General features: G+C 37.3%; 1 protein-coding gene across 4 annotated transcripts in view; it reads right to left on the bottom strand.

The window, feature by feature from the left end:
• Nucleotides 1–14,591, bottom strand: part of SH3TC1 (SH3 domain and tetratricopeptide repeats 1) — a 31,968-nt gene extending 17,377 nt beyond the window's left edge. For 3 of the 4 annotated variants that reach the window (XR_009418405.1, XR_009418404.1, XM_059471354.1), the window contains exons 1-4: nt 14,423–14,591; nt 5,362–5,607; nt 3,021–3,095; nt 756–883 (exon numbers count right to left, since the gene is read on the bottom strand). Coding sequence is in view for 2 of the 4 variants with exons in the window: in XM_059471354.1 (XP_059327337.1) it covers nt 756–883; nt 3,021–3,095; nt 5,362–5,563 (405 nt within the window). In the remaining 2 variants the exon portion in view is untranslated. Of the gene's footprint in view, nt 1–755; nt 884–3,020; nt 3,096–5,361; nt 5,608–10,847; nt 10,977–14,422 lie in introns of those variants that run through there. The other variant, XM_059471355.1, reaches the window with a different exon arrangement.
• Nucleotides 14,592–19,870: the final 5,279 nt, after the last annotated feature.

Here is a 19,870-nt window from a genome sequence, read left to right as displayed (position 1 = left end):
CACAACACATGAAAAGAAAGTGGTGTAGAAACATGTGTCTGTATTAGTCAAAACCCATAACTAATTAAGATTTCATTAGTTTGGTTTGCTAGTGGAGGAGGCTGGAACCTGTGGCACAGACAAAAAAAAGACACACCAGGGGTTAAATGGTATCTTTTTTTTTCAAGACGAAGGAGGAGACAAACCTATATTGAAAGTAAACCTCCCTGGTTGTAGAGGACAGGTTTCCCATGTACAAAAAAAATTTAAGAGTAATAAAATTTGGCCAACAATCATATGCTATTTGAAGTCATGACCATTTAACCCTAGGAAGTCCAATGCTTAGGCTATTCTCTTTCAGACTTCCTTTTTAGCTTAGCAGTGAGCTTCCCAGGAAATTAGCATGCAAAATAACTCCAGGTGTCTAGAAGCTAAAGTGATGAGTCAATCCAAGGGCAAATTAAAATAAATCAAAGCCCCATTATTTCCCTTGATGGAAATGAAAGCAGAAAATTTTTAAAATAAACTCATTCAATTACTTATTACGGTAAGTTTATTTATTTTATATCAATTTGATGTTCCAGTCTTTTTCAATAATTCAATATTTCTAAAGCCCCTAAATGTTTCTGGGCCATGGGAAACTGGTACTCAAATTCAAACACCCAGCATGTAGATGGAAATAGGACCCAAATACCTTGCAGATTATTTCAGTGACATGGGGGGGGGGGGGGGGGGGTATCTGAATAAATCAAACATTTTCCAAGCAATTGACTTACACTGAAGACAGTCATCACCTCCTTGCTGTCATTTTCCAGAAGACGGAGGTGCCCTCTGAGCTGTCTTTGGAGCCTGGGATCAGGACATCCACTCTCTCTTTTGACCATTGTTAACTTCAAGGAGATATCTGCAGGAGGATATCCATTTTCAGTACTACAAACTTTTTGAATTGGCTTTGGAGAACCAGAAAAAGCCTCAAAACCTTAGAATACACATTAAGACATATTTTCAGCTTCAGAGACAGGCACACAGTACACTGATCTATTGCATGTTTCTTTTACATTTTTGTTATCCTGTACACATAGGAGCCTAGCATGAAACAATTTTGAGAGGCAACTGATATTTATGGATGGAGAAGGAAAAAAAAAAAAGGTAAAAGCAAGTAGATTAGTAATTTGTCAATTTAGACAGCTCTGGGCATTGGAAACATGCTCAGATTTCCAAATATTCCATGCATATCAGAAATCAAAGCAAACAGATACTGCCATCACCAAAAAAAACCCACTTGAACAACAACAAATACTTGAGCAGTCACAACCCTTCATGCTAATTTTAAATTCACAGCATCTGATATGTCACCCCCTCTGCTTCAGAAGGCTTTTATAAATCAAATATTGTAAAAGCTGTTTCTCAACAAAGCTGGTTGAACAGTACCAACCAAGTTAAATGGTCCAACCAAAAGCTCACTTAGATAATTTTCCCAGCACATCTGAAAGCAGCTAGATACCTATTCCCAAGCTCTTGGCATCTGTTTATGAGAAGCTTTTACTACAGCTAAGGATATGAGAAGCTTTTACTACAGCTCCAGCCAGCTTCTCTCACATAAAGAGGATCTTTGATAAAGCTGCTTTTATTCCAAATTAATTTGTTAATTTAGCTCAATAGCAGTAAACCATAAATTTTCAGACACACAGATGGGCACACATAAGCCAATAATACCCAGTCAGGAAGAATTCCAACTGCAAAGTATGTAAATAGGTCACACTCCCAGCAATATGGGACTGTTGTGCATACTAAAATATTCCACCTCCTCTGAGTTTCGCATTCTAGTCTAATATGCTGTATCTTGCTCTGTTTTCAGAGGGCTTCCTATGCATGTCTCCAGTTTTACCATGACTTGCATAAATTACTCATTACTTTAAGGTCAAGAAGTGCATCTAAGAAATATAAACCTGTGTTACTGAATTACAAGTCCTCTCCCTTTAAGCTGTGGTCATATAGTCAATTTTTAGTAGAAAGAACACAAAACAGAGTCTCTGAATGTTGTTCAGATCACTGCTAAAGTGTTGACATTTAAGTGTTGACTGCTAAAGACATTTCATTTTACCTGAAAACATAAAAATATAAAACATGCTGGCACAAGAGAAGACTGACTTTAACATATACACATTCATTTTACTTAACCAAATTGGTTCTGAAGTAGAATATATATATAATAGTAGACACAATCTAACTTTTACAGAAAGTTAATGAAATAATTCTTACATTTAATTAAAACAACAGAAATACAGCTAGTTATGTCAAAAAACCCCTATAATAATGCCTCAGAGATGAAATATGATCTAAAACCCCATTATCATCTCCAGTCTGCTTCTGTGAGAAGCAGTCTGTGAGACCCAAATTCTGTACACAGCAAGACGAGCAGGTACAAAAAGCACAAATAATTTGAGTAGAAATAACCATATGCCTGGGGAAGACTGCCTGCCACTGAAGTGATTTGTCAGGTCAGGCCAGACAGCAGGGAACAGCTCAGTGCTGGCTTTGATGGCACAAGAAGGGCAATGTGCCAAGACCCTCAATTCACAGTGCCTGCCATGAGCCCTCCTGAGGTGAAGCCTGCTGAACCCACTTACTGAAAAACTGCACTCAATTGACACTTCACTGAAAATATAGCATTAAAACAATAAAAAAATACTTGGAAAGGCCACAAACTTAAAAAGATAAGACATTTGAAGGATTGAAAGGCATATGTAAAATAAGCTATGAACTTTTTTATTTGCTTCTCTTTATATTTTTTGTAACCAGTATAATATAGTACATAAATTATTTCTGGTTTTTATAGCAGTTGCTCTGTCTTTTTGTGAGAAATCCTCAACAAATCTTATGCATAAGTTGGTCACTTCACAGCTGCCATGAAATACATTATAAAACTTACAAGACTGCTGACTGCAAATATTGACATAGTTGAGTTATCTCAAAAATAAAAAGTAAGCAGTGAGAAAATCATTATCACATAAAGATAGGATGGGAGAAAAATGCCTTACCAGTTGGAAAATTCTCTGCCTGACTGGGAAGGGTCCTTGAACTGACATTCATGCATTTTTCACTTTGAGAACACTCTATTATGATAAATGAAAGGAATGGTTATGTGCATTTTCTAAGTATACAAAATACTCTGAAAAAAAACCCCAACAAAATACCCCTGCTTTCAAAGCATTTGATGCATCAGATAATTTCTAAGACAGAATAACTATTTTCTCCCCTTCCTGCTATATAATTCCCAAACCCCACAAAAATTATCTGCAGAATATTTCTTTCCTCCTGGACTGGAGGGGGAACTTAAATCTTTATTGCTTCATTTTGATGTGAAACTTCAAGATGGGGAATTGGTAGAAAGAAAGGTTCTCAGGAAGCAATTCTCATTTGGAAGAGAGCAAGGGTCAGACCTAATTTTCTCTTCCCTTACACCTATATTAAAAATGGCTCCCACTGATGCTTCAGTGGAATAAATTGCTATGCCTTGTACCAATTAATACATGGAGAAAAACAACTCTTCATCTGTTATACATGTATGTAATACTTGTGAGGGGATACTGTAAAATCAAGTGATGTGAAGTTTCAGGAAAATATCACAAATAAGGTATGTTTTGTATTAAGAGTAATCTGCCTTTTTTTTAACCCATATTTTTTCCCCTCCTTTGGGGTATTATATGTTTTTGTGCTGATAAAACAACCATTTCCATTCTCTCAAGTCTTCATATTTCTAGGAATAAAAGAGAAATAGATCTTCTGTTTTTTTCTAGAACATTTCTGAGGCATTTTTCATGTATCCCAAGACATTACCCTATGAAGCTCTGCTTTTAAAATAAACCCTGTAATATAGCAGGGCATGGTAATTTCAGTCTTTTCGCATCTTCCCTCAAGTGTATCTATCAATGTTACATGAACAAAGTCATGCAAATAAATAAGGATACATAAAAAGAGTTTTCCCATCTCACAAAGAAAGGAAGCACTAAAAACATGGTCTTTAAGGCCTATTACTATCAGATACTCAAACTATAAATTGAAATCCCCAAACACTTTAGTTTTATAGGGTCTTGGTTGAGTGTTTGACAGAAACTTTGGGGTTGGGGTTTATTTTCTTAATATGGTTTATATGATGTTTGCTTTTAACTAGAAATTCAATAATAAGCTCACCACAGAGCCAGCTGAGTGCGTTTAGGAAATGTTCTTAATTAAGTCCCCCAGATCCTCTGGGACCAGACTTACCTGTAGTTCTGCTTTTTCTGGTTTTAGTCACAATTACAAACAGAAGGTGTCAAAACTTTGACAACATGTTATTATTTTTAAATCATTTAATAGTTGACAAGAACAATAAATTAGCATATGTTTTTGATATGTGAACTATTATCACTATTATTTTGATATTAAAAACTAACTTTTCTTGAAAGGTAGTTATCAAGACATTAACAGCCTTTGCCTTTTCCTAAAAGTCACAGAAATGGATATCAGCAAGCATTTGAATTACTCATCAGTTTAATTTCAAATAATAGTTTGCTGTTAAATTTAAGTGAAAGGGTAAGAGCTATTCAAACTGTATTTCTATGATGTCTAAAGTTTTTAAAGTACTATAATTCAGTTAAAAAACTTAATATTAACTCCTGCTGGGTGGAATGTCTTGCATACTTCTTGGAAAGCTAAAGAGAACCTTTATACTGCCCTGGGATGCTTGTACCTGGTCTTTGATGTCAGAAATGTTGCAGTTGTGAACAGAAAGATATTGTACAAGTCACAGGACATATACTTTTAAATTAAGCAGGTTTTTGTCCATGATTTTTTGAAGTGTTTTCACATTAAGAACACTCTTGAGCCTACTGTAAACTAAGAGCCTGGTAATTGCCACCTTCCTATGTCCCTCCACTCCTCTACCCAAAAGGTCCCTCTGACTTGTATGATTTTACCCCACAAAGTAGATTTTCTTTTGCACAAAGGCAGTAGTACACCTCTGATGAAAAAGGAACTAAAAAACATTAAAATAGAAACTTGGCTTCTGAATCTTACAGATATAACAAAAAGTGCTAGAAAAAGAACTTATATGTCAGTACCCTGGCTCTTGGGTTCTGATAATTTTCATCTCCTCTTATCTTACTAAAAGATAATCCATTTGCCTGCCCCAAGTGAATTTCACTGTAGATTGAATCTATGCAGCATTTCTATGGAGGAAACATAGCTGCTTTTTGTATTCCAAAAGAAGCCCATCTGGGTTCTGTGATTCTGTGAAAAACTCATGAGAGTTCTCAGCTTGTGCACCATTTAAAAAGCACAATAATTCAAGCACAAGAAGCCAGGAGCAGAGGCACCAGGATGTATTGTTTGAGGTCTTACCCATTTGTTCTTGCAGTGTGTCCATCCCAGCTCCATCCCTGAGGGTGCTGATGGCAGCATTGCTCTCCACATGTTTGCAGTCACACCTGCACATTTCCTGCTCTGCTCCTTCCCTCTCCAAATTCCTGTCTTGCTCTCCCTCCAGAGCAGGGACAATGGTGTTAGTGCTGAGCATAGATGTGCCGCCTGCCAAACTCTCCATGATTTGACGTTCCTCACAGTGACACAATTAACATTATCAACAACCTGAAAGGGAAAAAGAAAAATCAATGACATTTTTTTAAAAAGCATCAGAAAAGATGAACGCATTCAAGAGCTGTGCCTCTCCTTCAGGAGTTATTTTTAATTGTAATATGGATTAAAGAATTTTGCTATAGGCTTTTTTAAGAGGAACTGTTGTGTAACACCCAAATTTATCCCAGAAAAAGCTCCTGCAATGAGGTGGCATCATTGCTTTAGGAACAAAGCAACAGACTTGGCTAACAGCAACAATCCAAGGCCTGAAGTGAAATATACTTGTGCCCACTGCTAATTATTTGTTCTTGGCCAGCTATAAAGCAGAGCCTCCCAGGGATAACATCATTCACATCAACAGAGGAATTGCAGGGGAAAAACATCATTTTCTAAAGGTGACAAGAACAGAACAAGTACTGCATGCTGAATTCAAACAACAAAGAGGGTTTATATAAATTCAGCTAAAGAATGAATCCTCCACAGAACCCACTGTGCAGGAAGACAGGCAGCCAAAGAGCCAAGTATTACTTTGCAGCAGAGCAGAAAAAAGAAGCCCTACTGAAGCTAGAGGCTGAGTCTGGCAGCAAGACTCTATTTGACATGATCAGGAAGAAGGAATAGAAATGGTAGTAGAGCACAAGTGGCTGCAAGCTTCCCTGCAGTCCCTGAGGCGAGGCATCCTACAATGCCATTTCTTGGGCACAAGCTACTTGAGGGTCAGGAAGATGCAGCCAGACCACCAGCCAAAGCATCTGCAAAGGATGTGACTCGAGGAGCCAGAACATGCCCACTGATATTTACACCCTTTTCCTCAGTGGGCTTTCACATGTGTCTAAATGATTTCATAAAGGCAAAGGATAGATTTTGCTTTAGGCCTGTCATTTGGATTAAATCTGAATTCCTCTGTGTTTACTCCAGCCATACTCCATTAACAAGCTACATTCATGATGAGTGTCCAAGGTTGCAGTCTTTGGGAAAATTCATCTCATTTTTTTTTCCAACAGAAATTGGTTAAATCTGAAGCTGTAGATGAAAGATGCTCTTCTACTCTGCTAAAGCCTCAGACTAGTACCTGGTCACCTAGGATCCACTTATGATCTGCCTTTACTCTGGTCAAGAAATGTCCCACTTCTCCATCTACCATGCAATGAGGTGTCCCAAAGCACATGGTTCTGGCTTTTTTCTTCACAACCCTGCCTTCCAACACTTCTTGCCCTCCAAGCTTCACATCACAGATCCTTAACCTTGAGCAAACCAAGCACCAACATGAGCAGCACAACCTGCCAGCAGCCTGCCAGGGTAAGCAGGTACCTGGGACAAGGCAGGATCTGTCTGCACAACTTTCCTACTCCTTTACAGTCATTGAAACCTTTGCCCCAGATGAGCACTTCTTGAAAAAACAGTGAACTATATATAGACCTAGGCAAGTTATGCAATTATAGAAAATTAATGAGGTATAATTACAGGTTGGATGACCAGCTCAGAGAATTAAATCATAACCAGATTTACCACAAGTTAATGAAGTATGAAGAAATCTAGGCTGGACTTTGCTTTAATGTTTTCATTGTCCCATTTTGCCATTTATTCAAAAGTACCTATCAGAGTGCTGAAGCTGAATTTCAAAAGATGCTTTTGGTGCTGCATCACAGTTCTCTATATAAAGCTATGTGTAAAAATTCATATATGCACCTACAAAACAGAGGTGGTAACTCAAACACAAGTAATTTTTTTCCCTTCTCTCTCAAAAGAACATTTGAATTGTCATATTTGGTTGACACTGAAAAACTACCTATCAGACTTGATGACCTAGTTATAAATGATTAAAAATACAGGCCTGCCAAGGCCAAACTCACTTTGCCAGGGATCTGTTTTTCCATTCATATAGCTGATCTTTTCCTTGAAGTAATGAGAGTAGCTAACACCATTCTTTTCATTACTGTACCAGGACTTCATGAAATGCATTCCGATTTTCACACTTAGAAATGAAATACTTTTCTGCCTATATTTTGTAAATATTAGTGTGTCCTGATTATGATGATGTAAATATTTTGGTAGTAATGATACTTTGGTTCCTAAAGAGGTTGTTTAAATTACATTGTTCTATGAATCCAAAGCCAGTTGTTATTTTTAGATCAGGATTACTCTTAATCCCAGAAATGAAATTCAGCGTTCAGATTTTTCATTTTTTTTTCCCACAAGCTCCTATCCACAAGCAAAAATACCATCCTGCACAAAACTTAGGAAGAAAACATACTCTGACTGGAATTATTAGAATTCAGCTGAATTGGAGAAGAGATATTGATAAAATTTTTCATCTCTTCTGCATCAGCTTCTGTGGATAAGAGTAACATATATGCAGGTCTGTGAATGAACTTGGAAAGCTTGGTGCTACAAGAGCAAGTTGGACATCTGAACAAATCAAAATGGATATAATCTGTTTAAGAAGATTCATTCATAGAGCATAAGCCAAGGGGAAAAATCAGAATGATTTAAAGAAGAGCAAAACAGGTAAGTCCATATGTATATTTTCTCTGGGTTCTTCCAAGATGCACAGAAGAAAAACTCAAACCTCAAACATTTTTAGCAGTCATGTCCTCCCCTACAGATTTCTTTTCCATTTTTACTGTTTGCCTTACCAACAAACGTCAACCCATGTGGCTTTGTGTAACTACTGAGAACAAAATAGTAAACTTTCCCATAACTAGGACCTTGTCTACCTAGGCCCTTTTGAATGTTTACCTGGCACCTAAATGTATCCTAACTGACACAAATTTGGTCCCAAGCGACAAAGAATTCATAGAAATTTACATTAAATCCCTCTACTTTTATCATTTGCCTTTAACTATCATGTAAGTACCCCAAGACACATAAGCAAAGCTAGAGTATAATTATCCTATTTATTATGCTGATGCTTTCTCAATTATTAAATTGTTCCACCACAAATGAAAGCAGATGAAATGGCAGAGAAACATTCATCTAGTATAAAACAGCTTTAGAGACTACTAAACCTCACTGCTTGAGTCCCTCTCATTATTACAGATTTCTTCATAAACCTACGATGCTAGCAAGTATAATGGTAAATTAGCAACTAAGCATTTGTTGATAGCAACAAATACAAGATTAAGATCTTCAAGAAAATATCTTTAGTGAGATCTAAACATCTTCTAGAGCAAAGATCATCTTCTAGAGTAAAGATCACTCACCATATAAATTTTGTCATCTCTAACTAGTTCTTGCAATCTACATTTATGTGTAGACTATGCATGCTGACTACGCATTTTATTTATAATTTAGAAAAAACCCCTATTTTTCTCATGCTTTTTGAGGTATTTTTGCACCAAAAATTCATATTTGGTGCAGGATGTTGGCCATAAAACTTTCTAATCATCCTTTTCTTCTGAACCCAGAACCAACCTCTACTCAAAAGCCACGCGGCCAAGATGTGGCTGTCCGCACTGCTCAGGGGGAGGCTCGGTTTCTGAGGCAGCAGAGGGAGGAGCAGCAGATGCTGGACAGCTCAACACCTTGGGTGCTCCTGGGTGCTCCGGTGTCCTCCCTGCCCATGGCCCAGTCTCCCTGGGCACTGGGAACGCGTCCAAGCCTCTGTGTGCTGCCCCACACCCTGTCCAGGCTTGTGAGGCTCAGAATGCCACTGCACCTTCTCTGTCCCGTCTCAGGTCACAGCAGGCAGGAAGGGACAGTATCCAACAGCTGTTGGACATCGGGGGGAAATGAGACACTATTTTTGCTTCTGGAAGTTAACCAGAATAATTCCTTTATCATCCCTTTCTGTGTGTTGTTGCTTCCTTTTTGCTCAGTGTTTTCCAAGCCCAGCTAATCAGAAGAAAAACATATAGCTTGAGATTTTCCATGCAGGCTGAGGGTTGTTTTTCTCCCCTGCCTTTATTATTTTTAAGATGTGTTGTGGATGACAGGAACACCAAGTCATTCCCATTTAAAGGGTGTTGAAGGAGAAAACCAATAACACTCACTGAGCCAGATTCTCTTTCTCCCTCTAAAGATATATTTCTGAGACTAGGACCTGGTATACAAAAATGGGCTTTATTCAAACTAGCTGCCTAACACCTGCATGCAATACAATTTTTTTAAATTCATCATCTTCCGTCTAGGAGCCTCAAGAAAATGTACTAATGACTTACTAAGGACATTTCTTGCAACTGTACTACATTAAGTTAATCTAGGTCATTTTCCCAAACTGATGCTAGAGTAGTTATTTTATCCCTTCCTTCCAGTTCCAGCTAACATTTCACATCTTCTGTGTTAGGCTACAAACATCTTAAAGCCAAGATCATTACAAACCTTTACCTTAGAGAGTAAATCACAGATTTGATCTCTATGAAATTCAGTCACAGGTATGAATGTAAGGAAAAAAAAAAACATATTAGGTTCTGTATAGGCAGCAATTTTTATGTATTCCACATAAAGGTAAGCAAACCTATAATCAGGGTTCACAAACTTAGGAATCTGAGTGCTTTCCAAAAATGGAAGATTGACTCCTTTATCACAGAAGTAATTTGAGTTTGGTTAGTAATTCTCAGTAAACAATGTTGCAATAGGTATCATTGTTCCCAGCTGGTCTACAAACAAAACAGCCCTAGCAAGCTTCAGAGAGCCAACAGATACCTTTAAAAGCTTTAGCCCTCTCTATTATTAATTTTCTCTATATCTCAGTAGCACTGAAATATATTTTCCATCCTTAACACAGCTCTAAAAGCACCATACATATAAATTTCCAAGTTTAGATATGGAAAATTGGAGAAAAAAATCCACAATCTCATAACTGCTTAAAAATAAGCTTAAACTCTAGAGATGCTTTAAAATAAAAATCAGATCACTGTTAGAAAACTATAAAAGGCATCTGTGAATCTCAGTACTTCATTCTGAGTGCTAGATGTGACAGAACTTGGCCTGTGGCAGATAATGCAGAGAAATAAAGCAGGAGCTGTTGCTACTGAATCACAGCCCAGCTGACAGCACACTACCTAGAAGAGAGAAACAGAGCAGCACAGAAAATCCCAGCAGGTTCTCATAACTGTGACAGATCACATTTACACATATTTTCCAGTGATTTCATTATGGGCAAACTAAAGAACAGAACACTACTGAAATTACCCATTTAACTGGCTGCAATTCCAACACATTGACAGTAACATAGCCAAATACCAGACCACAAGTACCTAAAGTAAAGCAAAAGAGGGAGATGTAGACACAGAGCCCAGGACTTGCCCTACCTTTTCCAGGTCTGATCCACTGTACCATGCTGGTAAAGAGCAGGCAGGTCCCTGCCTTCCTCAGCTCTGCTCAAAACTGACTCCAGCTCAGCTCTTCCTGTTTGACCTTCTTATCTTTCCTGTTGATTGCACAGCCTGGCTTGGATGTGGCCAGCACACAAAGTTGTCTATTAACCAATACTGTTAATTCCAAAACTTTTTTTCTTTTTTTAGAGAAAGAAACATTCCTGAGAAAGGAGTTGAGCTACTAAAGTTCATTATGCAAAGCAGAAATGTATCCAGTGTGCTAGAAGGTTCATTCACACACTCCAGCTTTTCATAGCAATAATTTATTGTGGCATTTTGCATTGGTGGCTAAAATCTCCAAGGGACACATCCAGGGCATTTTCTTAAAAAACCATTGTTCAGAAAAAAGTTACAAACAATCCTTCAGATAAAGTACAGGACTTTGTCACCGTTTTGCTTTTGACTGCAAAATTAGATTTCTTGCTGTCATTACAGCTGCAAAAACACTGATGAAAAATTTTTTCACAAAAAATTTACACCAATATGCTCAGGTTTAAATGCAGAAGTCTATTATTTAGCAGATCTATGCAGCATTAAATATCAGTCTGGGGAGTTGAGCAAGACTGTTGTGGAATGCACACAGAGTTTATTTTCTGTGTAGCAAGACTGATCCATGTGCCATATCCTAAATGACCCACAAAAGCAGTGGGTTCAAGGTGATGGTCTGTCCCCACTGCACTGCTGCCCTCCTACAGCTCTTACCATCAGGAGTACCAAAACCAGACCCTTCAGGTGCCCCTGAGACCTTAGTTATGACTCCTGCCAGCCCACCTCAAGGAACATGCACTTGAGAGTTGTTTTTAAACATTAGAATCAGGTATTAATTACAAATCATGCTCTCATTTACCCTACTTCATCCCATCACCCCACATAAACAGGAATTAGAAATGCTACTTCACACTGATGGGGCAGTCTGTTCCTGCAGTGTGCTTGGGAACTCTCCATCTTCCCAGAAATTATGCATTTGGAAGGTACTCAAGTAATTGTGTAAATCACAACCAACCAATCATCCCAGAGGGAATTAATTTGATATTGCACTATAATGCAGTACATAAAGCATACCACTTCAGGAGTAATTAATTTATGTAGCTACTGTGCCAACAGCATGAAATACCACATTTCTGTCACCACTTTACTGATTTTCCACGAATTTCATAAATGTCTAACTCTTTTCATCACATTTATTTTATATGTCTATTTAAAGATAATTTTGGTTACATTTTATTACACCATTTCTTCACTGGTATTCCTCTTTTTTTAATGTGATTCAAAATAGCTTTGAAAAAAACCTCAAAGAGTCATCTAAGCCTATATTTTTCCCAATGGATAATAATCTTTCAGTCCCTATTTCTGAGTCCCAATCATTGCAGAATCTACTACTGATTAGTATGTCCCTAAAATCTTAAAAGGTACAACTAACTTTTATTTTAGAATACTGAAATTAGGAGAGATGAACTCACTTCAAGAAACACATAACAAAATAGGACCAACTGAACTCCAGGCTCCTTATCTCCATTTTCTATACTATCCTAAAACAGTTTGGGTTAGAAGGGACCTGTAAAAGTTGTCTTAGCCAACTCCTCCCTGCAATCTTCAACTAGGTCAGAAATCTTCAGCTTCCTCTGTGATTTTACTCTGAAGCCATGCTCCATGGTATTTCATCACACCACAGCCAGTACTTCAATTCTTGGTGGTGTATATGGACATGTAGTTTGGGTGAAAAGAAGAAAAAAAAAAAGTTTTCAATTTTAAAGTAATGACATCAAAAGTTGGCCCCGTATTTCCTGTTGTCTTGTTGGAACAGTACTAATCTGCATTACAAAACTTTAGGTGAATAAACCTTATTGGACAGCTGCTCCCATGAAATAACTCCAGAGACCAATATATTGCAGCAAACAGGAACAAGCAGAGGTAGCACAGATTGGTTTCCACATTAGTAATCACATCCCTTCTACATTCTAATTACTATGAATTGTGCTACCTGTTTCAGGTTTCCTTTTGCTAAAAATCAGGTGCAAAGTTGTTTCTTCTAGCCAATTCTTTAACTAATAAAATCACATGAAGACTTGATGGTCCTGTTTATGTTGAGTTGTCCCTGATTTCTTCAGAATTATTAAAAGAAGCTAACAGGAGGCTGGGGAGGACATCGGGTGTTGATACAAAGCACTTCCTCTAATTGTCTCTCTCAGGCATTGCTTTTCATCATCCTGTTTGTCTGCCCTTCTGCAGCTGCATGTTTTTCTGACCATTTTTTCACTTCAACAGCTTGTTTTACGGAAAACAACACATTTTAATTTTAAGGCTGACTTATACCTTCCAGTATAACTATTATCCCATCACAGCTGGGGATATACCTGTGAAGGAACAGTCCTCTGCCAAAGGGTCTAACTCGTAAAAATATTGAGGCATAACTCATTTGATTATCCACTGGTAAGTGGCAGAAATGCCAGTTTTAGGTGATAAGGGGTATTTCTACACATTTTACTAAGTTCCTGTCTGATTTCTTTTGTCCCAAGTCCAATATATATTAACAAGTATATTGTCCCCTGCTGGAACCCGTCATAAAAATATCCTGTTTGTTGCATGTTTTGCTGACTCTGGTATTCTCCACTATTTACATCCAGCACAGCAAATTCAAAATCACACAAGATACTGACTGCTGTCTTGGCTAAATTACTCTCTGTTGGTTCCTCTTTCAACACCCACAAAAAAGAAATGTAATATTATACAATCTGTATTGCAAAGTAAAAAAAAAAAAAAAAAAAATCAATTGAGCCCCTAGATGTGAAAAACATTCAGCTTGAAGTACTAACTCACAGTGGTGACATTTTAGCTAACTTACCCAGTTATATTAATTCTAGCCAGATTATCAGCATGCATGAATATTAGTTGTGTTATGTGCACGCTATGATTACACACAGCTTCCACAGAAATAGGTTTGGCCACATTTCCTTTTGTTTAGCATGTTATTTCTCCACAGCCACTGCATACAGAACTAGCTAAAGTGCTTTCTGCTGATCTCCTGTCATCTTTGCATCGGCCTGCTTGAAAACCAGATAGCTTTACTTTCCCCCAGGTCTTAAAAAAACACCATCCCAGCTCCATAGCCAGGTTCAGAAAGGAAAAACAGAAAACATGAACAGAAAAACACACTGTCACCCATCTGTAAGGAAATGCTGTCGCCTTCTAGTCTGCAGGAAAATGCTGAGTCAAAGCATCCAGCTGTGACACCACTTCCACAGCTCCTGAGCTATTTACACAGCCCACCAAATAATGGCTGTTTGCTTACAGTTACCCTGCTAATGGGAATATTAAATTGATATTAAATTAATATAGAATATTAAATTAATTGATCTTATATAAAATATAATGTTATTTTATATTATTTAATATTATATTTAATATATATTATATTAATATATATAATAATAAATTAAATAATTAAAATGCTAATAATAGATGTTACTCAACTTGTTATTCCTGAGCACAAGAAGCACCATGGTACACACCTGACAGAGCTTCCTCCCAAGTTCAGCATCTCCCAAGTGCCACTGCTACTCTCTTGAAAACGCTTTTATCTGCAGACCAAAAAGCCGACACCCTCCTAACCAAGGAAGCCCATATTGAAATCTCAGCAGGCAAAAGGGGATGCAGCCATGATTGGATTCACAATTCCATCTCCCACAGCAGAGAAGGAGAAAACTTCTAGAAGAGTCTGATCAGCTCAGAATAAAAATTGTTATTATCACTTAGAATCACTAATCCTTAGATTAATCATTTCATTTCTTTACTTTATGGCTGAGCAGAGTTTATTTTCTGCCCCATAGGAATAACAGCCTCCCAAATCAAGCACAAACTTTGGAGTCCTGTGCAGCACAGAAAACACATGAGTTCTCAATTACCCCAAACCAAACACCCTGAGAGTTTGTATTCACAAGCTTCAGCATAGGAAATGGGCTTTCCCTATTTTGCTTTCATCTTGCAAGTAGAATTAAATTCCTCTTATCTACTGGAATTAACAAACCACTTGGCAAATAAAGCCCCTAAAACATTCAAGTATAAAGAAAATAGGAAATATATGTTGACAGGGAAACAATAATTCTGTTCATCTAAAAGCTTCTAACTATTAAAAGGAGGGAGTAAAAAAATCAGTACGCCAGACAATTTACACTTAAACTCCCACAGAATGTCCTTTTTTTAAAAGGTTTTTTTTTCCCCTTCACAGGATAAATCCTCACCTTTCACAGCATTACAGGAGAAGTGAAGAAAAAATCAGGTGCTTCCTTTTATAATTAGGCAACGGGATTTTTAATTAAAGGTTAACTATTTTCAGCTGCTTGAAATTTTCAGGTAGTTTCCTTATTCTTAAGGAAACCTTCTTATAGGTAGCCAGCAAATAATCATATATCACAATCATATATTGAGTAGAGATTATTTATTATCCTGTTCAAATGGATTTGTTATCTTTTTTCCTTCAGAGGATTCTTTTCACAAGGTCACAGATCCATCAGGGCTGGAAGAAACCTTCAAGAGCATCTAGTCCCACATTAAACATTTAGAAAAAGGCATCACTCAAGGCTTTTTCCTAGAATAAGATTTCTTGCTGAGGTTGTCAGCTTTTCTGCTGTCCTTTAAAGCAGAGAAAACTATGTCAGTATATTTAAAACTGTTTATTCTGTGGAGTGGAGTAGAAAGCCACAGCTCCTTGATCTTAAAAAAGAAGGGGGAGGAGCAGCAGCAATGAATATTTAGTTCTGCTTCAATTCCTTCTGCCTTCCTAGGATTTGCATAAATGTGTACTATTTGAAATGTATTTTTATCTTTCTATGTACATATTCAACTCTTTTCTTTACTAGCATGCCAGAGCACTTCTGCGATGGATAAAAAACTTTCAAGAAAGAAGTACTTACAATCCTTAACCACACACTGAAACACTTAATTTGCAGAACTGAAATTTTACCCATCTGTTTGGTGATTCTGCTTAGTGCTAAAAAGTGCAGGGCCATGGAAATTTATTTATAGGAGCTTGAATATATGTGGAATACAGATATCTCCTGAGCTAGTTTTGGCATTGAGAAAGTAAATTTTTACTTCCTTAGGCATTCAAAAATGGAGAAAAGATGTTTCAATATGGATTCAATAGAAATGAAATCTTGCTTTTGGCTTTCCTAATGCTCTGCGGAAGAACATGCCTGAGGGAATATCTGGAAGACCAAAACCAATAGATAGCCATCAGGATAGAAACAATCACAGAATTTCAATTTATCATCCTATAAGCTCTGTTCCATTCACTAAGTGCAACTTGGTTTACTGTCAGTAGTTTTCCCTTTGACCGAGGTAGCCCAAAAATACTGTCTTCCTATAGTTTGGGACTACCATTTCCAGCCACCAAAATGTCCACTGTAGAAAAAATCCTATAGTGGTACTTCTAACTTCAACAAATTGTCTTCACATAGAACTAGCAAAATATTGGAATTTTTCCAAATTAGTGCTGCCCTCTAGTTGAGACCCGAAGAAGGGTTTACTTGTCCCTTTTTTACAGCTTTATCTGTAGATCTAAGTTATAATTTCTAGTAACATCTTTCCTCTCACATTTATCTTTTTAGACCATTTGGCCACAGGTACCAGAACTAAATATATTAAAAGGTGTTTATAAACATAACAAGCACAACACTTTCTGCTTAGGTATCCAGCCTTGTATGCTTGAGGTCATACTTCTTATAAGAAGAATAAAATCTTTAAAAGGTATAGTCCAAACCTCAGTCTTGAGAAATATGAGGAAAGATTTCTATTTTTCAGGGAAAATCTGAGACAGTGGAACTTTTGGCAATACAGATTTGAAAATCATGAAAACTCCAGCTGCTTCCTGTCCAGAATTTGGCCTTGGAACCATCTTTAAGTTCCATTTATGGACTTTTGATTAAATCAACTGTACTTGCACTGGCAACCGCAGACAATAGTGGTGTTAAGGTGTGAATGTGTGGGGGGATGGTATAAAAAGATTTCTAAGTTTATGCAGCTAAACACAAAAATTTTAATGAGCATAAACATATTTTGGACTCACTCCATTAAATGTCCATTAATTACATTCAGTGATATTTTTTCCACTTTTTCCCACATTTGAAAAAAAATATTGTTTCCATTCCTTCTTTTTTTCCAGTTGACATCTGTGCATACGTCATCCACAATCCCCATGTAAACTTTAAGTCCTCATTTAAGTGGGCTGGGTCCAGGCCATTTCACACAGACTGAGACCTTCCCCTAGTGAAGCCTGGAAAGCAACACTGATAGTCCAGGATGGCTTTGTTGCAGCTGAGGACACAGAGAGGAGCATCAGTCACAGCTGCATTTTCTAGGGCCTGATGTCTCAGGGATGTTCACTGTCAGCGTGGGCTGAAAGTTCCTGCAAACTGTCACACATCTTCCAGGCAAAGCCTCACTTACAGACAGTGCTACACGAGAATTTTATCACCTCAGAAGAGTTTATATTCCGCTGGCATGAGGCTGTGTTGTATGGGGTTTTTTTACATAAGGACAGTGTTAGCTATGTAGTGTAGGATAAGGAATGGGAAATCAGCACACATCAGCCTGGGCTGCAAAACAGAGTTAAATTGAATCAGGGCCATGAATTGCAATATCATCTACTCCAAGGGAGAGGCTGCAGCTTCACATAAAGAGTGGTTTTCCAAGGAGTCACATTTGCAAGGGATCACAATATACTTAATAAGTATTAACCTCTCTGCAACAAAAATGACCTCATTATCCTTCTTGTTTACTACAGAAAGGACAACATTATTTACATGTTTACTGATGTAAGTGTTGATATCAGTGGTTACACACACTGTGTGACATGGCACTGAAATCCTTGCAAGCTTCACCTGCCATTCCCAAACTAAAATTAAATTTTTGCCAATGTTTATTGCAAGTGTAGTGACTTATATATTATTCATGCTTTGTCTTGGCTCTTCCCCAAACCCTTTGCATTTGTATTTCTGCCCATTTCATTGCTGTGACCTTGGAGTTTGTCATCCTTGTGTATGAATTCTATATGGATGCTCATCATTACCTGCTAGACTTCCTGCCACGTGCAGCAGCCTGCAATACCAAAATTTATTTGTTCTGACCAACTTTCCCAAAGCTGACTGCCGACATGAGAGAACAGTCTTTGATTGTCTCACTGTAACAAAGATTCCTTTCATCCTCAGCCATTGCTCCCTTTGATGTTATTTCACGCTTGCTGTTTTCAAAGTTTGCCTGGGAGTTTTATTTGACCTACTGATCATAATGCATTTAGGTTTGTAATGGGTAATGGATATCTAAGTTATAGCTGCTGATGCAGGGTTTATATTCTTCCCATGGTGTGAGAGGAGCTTTGTATAAAAGTTATTGCTGACATCTTCATAGTGCAACTCAGACATCTTAATATAGTGCCATGTTATTATTTCATTACTGCTGCTTCACACTAATTCATTATTTATAAACACGTGTGCTTCTGCCTCAGTGAGTAGCTGGAAATTTATTCCCATACCCAGAATCTCATTTTAAGATCCCAGTCTGTTACTCTTCTGGAACTTAAGATTGCCTTATATTTTATTTACTACCAGTGTCATTCCAATACAGCAAACAGAGTAAGGTGGTGGAGAGGTAACTGCTGTCACTGGTTGCAAACACAAGGATGGCTTATTTTGGCAACTGCCCCAGTACAAGTAGTTCTGTGATATTGTAATTTTAATGTCAAAAAGCTCATACCTCAATATGGAATTAGTCATAAAATTACAGAAGTTCAAGTCTAGTTACTGTAACCCAGGCAAAGTAGCCCAGCCCTGAATTCCTAAGAGATATATGACACCAGAAAAATAAAAGTAGGAATGTTTTTAACACAGAGATGTTTAGGGAGCTTTCGTCAAACAAAAGAGAATCAGTAAAAAACAAAAGAGGGGTCATGATAGCATGTCATTTCAGGTTCTTAATATTCTGTGATACAAAAGAATTTCTATTTTTGAATTAATAGGAAAATGACATATTTCTGTAAATTTATAGAACATGATTGAAGGATAATTTGTCATTTAAAACATAAACATTTAAAAATACATTACTGTAAATTGCAAGATTTCTTTTGTCTTCCAGAAGATTTAACACCCGTCAAAAGACAGCAGCTTAGATTAGACAGCAGATTAGATTGAAAAATCAGCCTATAAAGTAGATCTCAGGTTAAAAGGTAAAAATTACCATAGATTCTTAGGAGCTTAAATTCAGTTTTCAGGACTATACAATAGAACTTAATGGCATGAAATACAGATCTGCACAGTAAGATTCACAAAAGCAGGTCTAATTTATGCAATTTTTTCTGATTTTTTTTTTCCATGACATATCTATTTAGGACAACTTCAGAAGGGTTTCAAAACTAATAGCATAGCTGGCACAAAGTACTTGCTCTTTTAAGTTTCACTCCAAGTTGGTATTTGACCTGAAAATCTCGTGATACTTTATCAGCTTTGAACATAAAGCCAAGGGAAAATTTAACCAGGTTAAGCAGCTGCTTGGATTTGTAGTTTTCTATAGTCTGGATTAGCATGTAAAACACTTCTGGCAAGTGGATGAATAATGGCTTTTTCACCGTTTTTTTTTTTTGTTTTGTTTTGCCTTGTTTGTTTGTTGTTGAACGTTGGTTGGTTGGTTGGTTTTTTATTTGTGTTGGTTTGTTTTGTTGGGGTTTTTTGGAAGACATAAACGTTCTGCTTCATTCCCAGTGCAGAAGTTTTAGTTCCTCTCTCTCTCTTGCTGGACCCTCCGTCATTGAGGTACTTTTAGAATATGACCCCTCTCATATGGCAATGACCTAAAATACTTTCAGACAAATAATCAAATAAAAGTAATAATTTTATTGTCCGGTAAGACCATGACCACCCTGAAGTTGGAAACTTCAGAAATATTAGAAACAATCCTTTTTTCTTGCT

Source organism: Ammospiza nelsoni, chromosome 4 (genome assembly GCF_027579445.1).
Source record: "Ammospiza nelsoni isolate bAmmNel1 chromosome 4, bAmmNel1.pri, whole genome shotgun sequence".
Taxonomy (NCBI): Eukaryota; Metazoa; Chordata; class Aves; order Passeriformes; family Passerellidae; genus Ammospiza; species Ammospiza nelsoni.
The sequence above is the reverse complement of the archived record's forward strand: the minus strand, read 5'-3'. Positions and strand labels throughout refer to the sequence as shown.